Below are 10,275 nucleotides of genomic sequence, written 5' to 3'. Positions count from 1 at the left end.
GTGTGTGTGTGTGAATAGACGGATTTCCAATGATCTGACAGGAGCAAATGCACCTACTATGCAGGTTGGAAATCAAACAACTTTTCTGTTAAAAATAAATAAAACCGATCTGATCCCTACACAGGCTCAAGGGGAACCAGGGAGGGCGGGTCTTCCGGTGCCAGTACCCCTTGCAATTCTTCAGAATCCTTGAAGTCCCAAAAAACGATTCTGTCGGAGCCACAATAATGTCCCGTTTCTTTGACTTCTTTGAGACTTGTGCTGTARAGTTTATAACTGTGGCAATGAGTGGAACAAAATCCACTTTTATAACATCCAGGGTATCTTTTGTCTGGCAGCAAACATTTACTACAGGCTGTGCCGTTCCCATAACATCTCTTCACTAGAATCACTTTTGTCTTCAATATTTAAATGCCTCCCGTAGGAGATTCGAATGAGCCGCCTTCTAACTTTTGCCACCTCAATTTCCTTCACCCTTACAGGGCTCTACCTAGAACTCAGGATATGATCCCACCTCAATTCCTCACCTTACAGGGCTCTACAGGAACTCAGGATCATATCCCCACCTTAATTTCCTTCACCTTACAGGGCTCTACAGGAACTCAGGATCATGATCCCCACCTCAATTTCCTTCACCCTTACAGGGCTCTACAGGAACTCAGGATCATGATCAACACCTTAATTGCAACACCGTCYTCCTTCTACACACCGGTCCTTCAGTATACTCCGTTCGTCTGCACACACTTGAAACATGGCCAAATCCTTTACAATTCTTGCACTGCAGTGATTTGAGGACGAAAGCTCTTACATCGTATTTTACATAACCAAGCTTCACATGCGTAGGTATTTGCTCTTTATCAAAACAAAAAAACAACGGGACCGACAGACTTCCTTATTTTTCTCCATTCACCCAGCGGGTCAGACGCCGGGCACCAACCACACCAGGAAATATCTTCAGGTATTAAACCTGAACATCCGTCGTCACCCCTGAGATGACTCCTTTGAACGGGCGCTCTACTCCGAAGTTCAAAACACAAAACTTCTGTTGTCTGGATTCTTTTGAATCTCACTGCAATCACCCCTCTGTTCTTCAGAAATACAATAAATCAGAATAAGACCACTCCTAGTCACTCTGACAAMAKTCCACTTTTCCAAGCTCATACTTCACCATTTTCGACACCTCAAACCGGTTTCCCACATATGCATCCTTACTCAAAAAAAAAACGCATCCCAACAAGACGCGATTCATTATCATTTAACACACGTTTCCTCCACTCCAGTTTTAGACTATTTCCATTTTGGTCCAGTTTTCGATACTACTGTTGTCCACTCAGAACATTCGTCTAATTTACTCGACCCACTGCTTGATTCCAACTCAGCATCTTCCTCCATCTTCCCCGCCCTTCGGGCTCAGCTGTACTGTCAGCGAGCGTTCTCTTTACCTCAAAATAAAAAATAAATAAATAAATATTCATTCAAATGAAAGATCTGAGTCTGACAGTATTGTTTCATTTAATTCCTCATCAATACAAAAAAAAAAAAATGGTTTAGGAATTGTCCAGTTTTGGTACATTCAACAGATAATTGACATGAATGTCGTTAGCAGAGTGTCCACTGGGAGGTTTGTGGCGGCAGAGCTGTAGGCTCCGCCCTTCTATCACTGTAGACTTGCATTGCCATCCTTCCAAGTCTGGAATCATCTGTTGGAACTCCTGAACGTGAGGAGGTAGAGGAAGCCAGGGAGCTGAGGCTCTCATCACTCTGATTGTTGAGCCATGTCCCAGGTAGAGGAAGCCAGTGAGCTGAGGCTCCCATCACTCTGATTGTTGAGCCATGTCCCAGGTAGAGGAAGCCAGGGAGCTGAGGCTCCCATCACTCTGATTGTTGAGCCATGTCCCAGATGAACTTCAGAGTCATGTCTTTCATCCGTTCCTTATAGACCTGGTCAAACCTCTCACTCTGGGCCAATGTGAACATGTTCTTCCACTCCCCGATTTTACCTGCCACAGCACAACCATCATGTCATTATTCAGAGTAGGAACATTATAAAATGGTTTATATGCAGTTTATTTATAAACAGTTTTTTTTTTTTTCTCCCCCAATCTCAGGCCCATATTCATGAAGCGTCTCAGAGTAGAAGTGCTGATCTAGGATCAGGCCACTGTATCCATGTGATCTTATTCATTATGATCTGAAAGGCAGAACTGATCCTAGATCACCTTTGCGCAGGAACTGCCCCTTTTTGAGAATGTCTTCTGGTATGAACTCATAGTTGGCCTTGCGGTCGTTTTTCATGTTTTTGAACGTGGCTTTTTCCACGATCTTGTTGATGTCTGCTTCAGTCAGGTCCCTCTCCAGGAAACGGCAGATCTTCGTCACGGCTGTCTTCAGATCCTGAGAAAGGAGAAGCATGTCCATTTAAAGATGGAACCCTGTGCCCTGGGGTTGGTCAAGTGGTGAAGGCCACTGCCCTTCGGGACATTAACAATCCCCTGCCTGTGTGGGATCACATGCCAGTCCCACAGAACTTCTACACACTCTGTCCTCTGTCTGTCTCTCTCTTCATTTCATGTCCATCCTTGTTAATAAAATCGGAAAATTAGGTTGAAATATTGAGGGATAGGTAAAGTCAGGCTGGTTGGTTGTCGCTAGCTAGCTATCCAGGTCAGAGGTCATACGGGTGTCAGATGAGTCTGTAATATCTTACCATGATCATGTCCTCATAGGTCAGAAACAGGATGTTGTACTGGTCTCTCTTACTGTGCCACTCTCCGATGTGGTCAAACCAGGACGAAGCACCAACTGTAGGGCAAATAACAGGCTGTGTCACCAAGGTCAATACAGTATTCATGGATTGGTCAAAAGTAGTGTAACTGTGAATATTTAGGACACAGGCTGTCGGGGTCATAACAGGCTGTCGGGGTCATAACAGGCTGTCGGGGTCATAACAGGCTGTCGGGGTCATAACAGGCTGTCGGGGTCATAACAGTGTCGGTCTACAGGCTGGCGGGTCATAACAGGCTGTCGGGGTCATAACAGGCTGTCGGGGTCATAACAGGCTGTCGGGGTCATAACAGGCTGTCGGGGTCATAACAGCCTTGTCTCAGTATGTAATAACAGGCTGTTGAGAGTACCACATGGAACCCTATTCCCTATTTGACCAGAGCCCTATTGGCCATGGTGAAAATTAGTTCACTATGTAGGGAATAGGGTATTCATTTGGGACACAACCATGGTGTTTTATGAATGATGTCTTTACTCTACCATTCCCTGCTAACCACTGGTCCAGAAAGTCCTCGAAGCACTTTGGAGTCTCAAACATGGCCCAGTTAACACACCAGTGATAGTAGGAAGTCACGTTGTCCTTTGGGTTCCGCATCACATAGATCATCTGAGAATAAGAGAGATATTTACAGCCCTACGGGCCTCCATGTAGGGTAGCTCCATTACCATTCTCATTCTACCCTCCTTTGCCTACCTTTGCCTTCTTGTCCCTCAGGCCTGGGGGCATGAGTACAGGGGTGAGGTGGGAGGCGAATAGCCGCGGGTTAGGGCGTAAGGAATAGTCAGGGCGTTTGTCAATATACTCCAGCCATGGCATCATCTCCAAGTTGTTGGGATAGATATCACCCATCTCTGACTCGCAGATAGAAGTGATGATCTGCTGTGCCCAGATTGTTCCTGCAGGTTAGGAAAGGTGTCAGTCATAAAGCGCTTGGGGCCGACTTGGTGGAAAGGGGATTCGAAAAACAACAAAGCGGTCACCCTGCCAGAGCTGAAAGGGCTGGAGTAAAACAAGCGTTAAGACAGTTGAACAATTTCCTCATGAGAAATGCTTTAAATTATTTAATATTATATTATAATATATAATAAGTAGCAGTCAAAAGTTTTGGACACACCAACTCATTTAAGGGTTTTTCTTTATGTATTTTCATGTAGTAACCAAAAAATGTTAAACAAATCCAAATATATTTTAGATTCTTCAAAAGTAGCTACCCTTTCCTTGATGACAGCTTTGCACACTTTTGGCATTCTCTCAACCAGCTTCATAGGAATGCTTTTCCAACAGTCTTGAAGGAGTTCCCACATATGCTGAGCGCTTGTTGGCTCCCTTTTCCTTCACTCTGCGGTCCAACTCATCCCAAACCATCTCATTGGGTTGAGATCGAGTGATTGTGGAGGCCAGTTCATCTGATGCAGCACTTCATCACTCTCCTTGGTCAAATAGACAATACACAGCCTGAGTGTGTTTTGGGTAATTGCCTTGTTGAAAAACTAATGATAGTCCCACTAAGAGTAAACTAGATGGGATGACGTATTGCTGCAGAATGCTCGTACCCCATGCTGGTTAAGTGTGCCTTGAAATTTAAATAAATCACTGACAGTTCACCACAAAGCATCCCCACACCATCACACCTCCTCCTCCATGCTTCACGGTGGGAACCACACATGCAGAGATCATCCGTTCACCTACTCTGCGTCTCACAAACACACAGTGGTTGGAACCAAAAATCTCAGATTTGGACTCAGACCAAAGGACAGATTTCCACTGGTCTAATGTCCATTGCTCGTGTTTCTTGGCCCAAGCAAGTCTCTTCTTATTATTGGTGTCCTTTAGTAGTGGTTTCTTTGCAGCAATTCAACCATGAGGAAAAGGCTGCTGAAGTTCTATCAACGCATCAACTGTGGTACTCGCGCTGCTAAAACACTCAACCACTGCTACTCCAACTTCTGGGATGCAAAAAGGCCCTCCCCCGCCCTCCTTTCGGCAAATCTGACCACGACTCCAACAGGAAGTACCCGTGCTAAGGACTATTCAATGCTGGTCTGACCAATCGGAATCCACGCTTCAAGATTGTTTTGATCAAGCGGACTGGGATATGTTCCAGGTAGCTTTCGAGAATAGTATTGACGAATATACTGATACGTTGACTGAGTTTATCAGGAAGTGTATTGGAGATGTCATACCCACTGTGACTATTAAAACCTACCCGAACCAGAAGCTGTGGATAGATGGCAGCATTCGCGCAAAACTGAAAGCGCGAACCACCGCATTCAACCATGGCAAGTTGACTGGGAATATGGCAGAATACAAACAGTGTAGTTATTCCCTCCGCAAGGCAATCAAACAGTTGTCATTTTCTGGAAATAAATGCTCTGAATGACAATATTTTTATTTGGAATTTGGGAGAAATGTTGTCAGTAGTTTATAGAATACAACATACATATTCATTTTACCCAAACACAGACCAATAAATAGTCAAACCAGAGAAACTGATAATTTTGCAGTGGTCTCTTAATTTTTTCCAGAGCTGTATATATTTACTTTAACTTTTTCTCCCCAATTGGTAGTTAGTCTCGTCCCATCGCTGCATCTCCCGTGCGGACTCGGGAGAGGCGAAGGTCCAAAACCGTGTGTCCTCCTAAAAGCGACGCTGCCAAGCCGCACTGCTTCTTGACACACTGCTCGCTTGACCCGGAAGCCAGCCGTACCAAGTACCAATGTGTCGGAGGAAACACTAGAGCGCGATAGGACAAGGACATCACGGCCGGCCAAAACGTCCCCTAACCCGGTCGCGGCCGGCTGCGACACAGCCCGGGATCGAACCCTGTAATGACGCCTCGAGCACTGCAGTGCCCAGACCGCTGCGCCACTTTCGGATATAAGTTATATTTTTCAATAATCAATGGATATCACTAATTTAAAAGTCCAAAGATGGATGTTCCAATCCCGGATTTCCCTTTAACTTTCTAAAATGCTCTCCTCATTGATTACCTAAACAGAGCCGAGATCGCAACCTTTTTCATGGCTAGCACCCCCAAGTATGATAAGTGTCTCTAGACCATCTCAAACGCTATTTTTCCATTCAATAGATGTGTCACTCACCTGACTTAGGGTAAGTAACCAGAAAGATGTCACTGTCCCGGATCTCAAAGGTCTGCAGGGAGTCAATGTGCTCAGCGTTGACCAAATCCTTCGCAAAAACATAGTCCTTGTACTTGACCAGGTCATCGGTGAGCTTCTCCATAATAATTATAGTTTTGTATAAATATTAGTATCTACAGTGGGATATGAATAGCTATGCGGCAACGTTTAGACTTTGGAACCTGTGGTAAGGTTCGCGGAGTGATTACGAGTAAGATTCACTGACGTTGCAATAAAGTACACTCCTGAGTCGTCATTCTAACGCTACGACATACAGTGCAGTCGGTAAGTATTCAGACCCCTTGACTCTTTCCACATTTTGTTACATTACATTCTTATTCTACAATAGATTAAATCGTCCCCGCCCGCCCACCCCCCATCAATTGACACACAATAACCCATAACTGACCAAAGCAAAAACAGGTTTAGAAATTTTTGCAATGTAATTACAAAAACATAAATAAATACAATGAAATATCAACATTTACCATAAGTATTCAGCACCGCATATGTCAATACTTTGTTGAAGCCCTTTGGCCAGCCGATTACAGCTTGAGTCTTCTTGGGTAATGACGCTACAGTTGGCACACCTGTATGTTGAGGAGTTTCTCCCATTCTTGCTCTGCCAGATCCTTTCAAGCTTTGATTGGTGGTAGTGCTGCTGCAGAGACCCTATGTAATACTAGTCTATACACCCTTATGTTATACTAGTCTATACACCTTATGTTAAACTAGTGTACTACACCCTTATTGTTGAACTAGTCTATACAACCCTTATGTTAAACTAGTGTAATACCCCTTATGTTTATACTAGTGTATACACCCTTATGTTAAACTAGTGTATACACCCTTATGTTTATACACTAGTCGTACTACACCCTTAATGTTATAACTAGTGTATACCACCCTTATGTTATACCTAGTCTATACACCCCTTATGTTGTACTAGTGGTTTACACCCTTATGTTATCGCTAAGTCTATACACCCTTATGCTTATACTAGTCTAATACACCCTTATGTTATACTAAGTGTAGATACACCCTTCATTGTTTAAACTAGTGGTATACACCCCTTTATGTTATAACTAGCCTATACACCTTATGTTAAACTAGTGACTATCTCTCTATTATCAGTTTTACACCTTATGCTAAACTAGTGTATCACCCTTATGTTGCTAGGTATCTTATGTAGCTATACTATACAACCTTAATTCGTTAAACTAGTGTACACTCCTTATGTTATACAGTCTAATACAACCTTATGGTATAACAGTTAATACACCCTATGTGTACTATCTTACACCTTATGTTAACTAGTAACACTTTATTATCTAGACTTTACACCTTATGTTAATTACGCGTGCTCAGTCACTTATAGCTTTACCATTATTAGAATGGGTGGTTAGGTTAATCTAAGTACTGGTTTACACTTCAATACAAGAGAGGCCCTTGTATCATTTATGTTAGTAACTAAAGTCTCTATACAGCGCTTAGTATAGATATGTTATAACCGTCTAATACACCCTTCATGTTATAAACTAGATCTCCATTTACACACAGCGGCGTTTGATGTTTAAATAGTGTTTTACAGACTAGTGATAAAAATAAGGGACTCCTGGTGTGGAGTAAATGGTTCGTTATAGATCAGCCAACTAAAGATCGTATCAGATAGACATACCCTATTGTTGTACTAGTGTATACACCCTTATATAATAGGGTGTCATCTAGGACGTCTTGTTAAACCTTATGTTAAGCCACTTAGTGAGGTTGTATTAACACGGCCTTACTTGTTAGTACTTATAGCCATGATCATACGAGCCCTTATGTAATGGATGCTTAGTATCAATACACCCACATAATATGATCTATTAAAAGGCCGTTAATGGATCATAAACCGCTTTTAAATGTTATAACACTATGTAAGGGCTAGTGTTACACTATATGTGTTACAATACACATAGGGTGGTTTTACACGGCCTTATTGTTTGTAAACTCTAGTGTAATACAGGTCCACATTATATAAGTGAGGAGCTAAGGTGTATACACCGTCTATTATAGTATATACCTAGTGATGAGATACATCCTTTAACCTCATGATTAAAGAATAGGTGTCTAAGTCTTATACACCCTTACCGCTCTTAGTAACTATGTCTTACACACTTATAATAATGTGGTATGGCTAAGTGATATACACCCTTATGATATGATTAGCTAGTTAAGTATACACACTTATCATGAGTGTAACTGCAGGTGTAAGCTAGCCTACTTATGTTAATACTAAGTCTCACTCACTACACGCTTTAATTGTTATAAAACTAGACGTAGGTATCACTATCCTTCACTCTGTTAAGAGTCTAGTTGAGTATACCAACCCTTAATGTATATAAGGAGGCCTAGTCTTATACCTATGTTATACCACTACTTCTATAGATACCATATAATAAGACCGCTTGTATGATTAGTACTTATCAGTTTGAGATATCCACACTTCCACTGTATAGGGTTAGCTTTAGTGTAATTAACAGCACTCAATATATGTTATACTAGTGCTATACACCCTTATGTTATACTAGTCTATACACCCTTATGTTTAATACTAGTTGTATAACCCTTATGTTATACTAGTCTATACACCCTTATGTTATACTAGTCTATACACCCTTATGTTTACTAGTGCTATACACCCTTATGTTATACTAGTGTATACACCCTTATGTTATACTAGTCTATACACCCTTATGTTAACTAGTCTATACACCCTTATGTTCTATACTATAGTTATCTATACACCCTTATGTTATACTAGTCACTACACCCTATGTTATACTAGTCTATACACCCTTATGTTACTAGTGTATACCCCTTAATGTTTAACCTAGTTGTTACACCCTTATGTTTATACTAGTCTATACACCCTTATGTTATTACTAGTCTATACACCCTTATGTATACTAGTCTATACACCCGCTTACATGTTATACACATCTAGTCTATACACCCTTATGTTATACTAGTCTATACACCCTTATGTTTAATAGCTAGTCTATACACCCCTTATGTTATTACTATAGTCTATACACCCTTATGTATATACTTCTATACACCTGTATGTAACTGTTGTATCACACCCTTATGTTATCTTATGGTTATACAGTCTAGTACCTATGTATGATTATTACACTAGTCTATACACCCTTATGTTGATATACTAGTGGTATACACCCTGGTATGTTTATATATCTATTAGTTCTATACACCTCTTATTGTTATACTAGCTTACACCCTATACTATAGCGCACCGCTGGATGTTTAAACTAGTGGTTTAACACTTAATGTTATACCTAGTCTATTACACCCTTATGTTATGTACTAAGTCTTACACCAAGCTTTGTTTATAATCTTGTTTGGTTTACACCCTTTGTTTACACACTTATGTTATACTGCTATACACCCTTATGTTATACAGTCTATACACCCTTATGTTAACTAGTGGTTTACACCCCTTATGTTATACTAGTGGTTTACACCCTTATGTTATACTAGTCTATAAACACCCTTATGTTATAGCTAGTCTATACCCCTTATGTTATCAACTGTCTATACACCCTTATGTTATACTAGTTATACACCCTTATGTTATACTAGTCTATACACACCCTTATGTTATACTAGTGTTAACCTTGTGTTACTACTAGTGTTTACACCCTTATGTTATACTAGTCTATACACCCTTATGTTTATACTGTCTATACACCCTTATGTATACTCGTCTATACACCCTTATGTTATACTGTCTATACACCCTTATGTTATACTAGTCTATACACCCTTATGTTATACTAGTTATACACCCTTATGTTATACTAGTCTATACACCCTTTATGTTATACTCGTTCTATACACCCTTATGTTATACTAGTCTATACACCCTATGTTATACTAGTTCTATACACCCTTATGTTATACTAGTGGTTTACACCCTTATGTTATACTAGTCTATACACCCTATGTTATATGTCTATACACCCTTATGTTATACTAGTCTATAACACCCTTATGTTATACTAGTGGTTTACACCCTTATGTTAAACTAGTCTATACACCCTTATGTTTACTAGTCTATACACCCTTATGTTGTACTAGTCTATACACCCTTATGTTATACTAGTGGTTTACACCCTTATGTTAAACTAGTCCCTATACAACCCTTATGTTTACTAGTCTATACACCCTTATGTTATACTAGTGGTTTACACCCTTGGTTACACTAGTCTATACACCCTTATGTTATACTAGTCTATACACCCTTATGTTATACTACACACGTCTACTACCACCCTTATGTTATA

General features: G+C 40.8%; 1 protein-coding gene across 1 annotated transcript; it reads right to left on the bottom strand.

Moving 5' to 3' along the window:
• Positions 1-1,495: 1,495 nt before the first annotated feature.
• On the bottom strand, positions 1,496-6,152 carry sult3st1 (sulfotransferase family 3, cytosolic sulfotransferase 1). Its single transcript, XM_024140563.2, has 6 exons — positions 5,888-6,152; positions 3,479-3,681; positions 3,265-3,391; positions 2,708-2,802; positions 2,220-2,394; positions 1,496-2,000 (listed from the first exon to the last, which is right to left on the bottom strand). The coding sequence occupies exons 1-6, from the start codon at positions 6,027-6,029 to the stop codon at positions 1,873-1,875; spliced, it is 870 nt and encodes a 289-aa protein (XP_023996331.1). The 5' UTR covers positions 6,030-6,152; the 3' UTR covers positions 1,496-1,872.
• Positions 6,153-10,275: the final 4,123 nt, after the last annotated feature.

Source organism: Salvelinus sp. IW2-2015, unplaced genomic scaffold, assembly GCF_002910315.2.
Source record: "Salvelinus sp. IW2-2015 unplaced genomic scaffold, ASM291031v2 Un_scaffold2192, whole genome shotgun sequence".
Classification (NCBI taxonomy): Eukaryota; Metazoa; Chordata; class Actinopteri; order Salmoniformes; family Salmonidae; genus Salvelinus; species Salvelinus sp. IW2-2015.
The sequence above is the reverse complement of the archived record's forward strand: the minus strand, read 5'-3'. Positions and strand labels throughout refer to the sequence as shown.

Bases quoted from the DNA above. Each gene is read 5' to 3' on its own strand.
- sult3st1 (XM_024140563.2), bottom strand. From the start codon at position 6,029: ATGGAGAAGCTCACCGATGACCTGGTCAAGTACAAGGACTATGTTTTT. The intron at 2,395-2,707 runs GTAAGATATTAC...CTCCTTTCTCAG, and splicing joins CCTATGAGGACATGATCATG to GATCTGAAGACAGCCGTGAC. The intron at 2,001-2,219 runs GTGATCTAGGAT...GTGCTGTGGCAG, and splicing joins GGGGCAGTTCCTGCGCAAAG to GTAAAATCGGGGAGTGGAAG.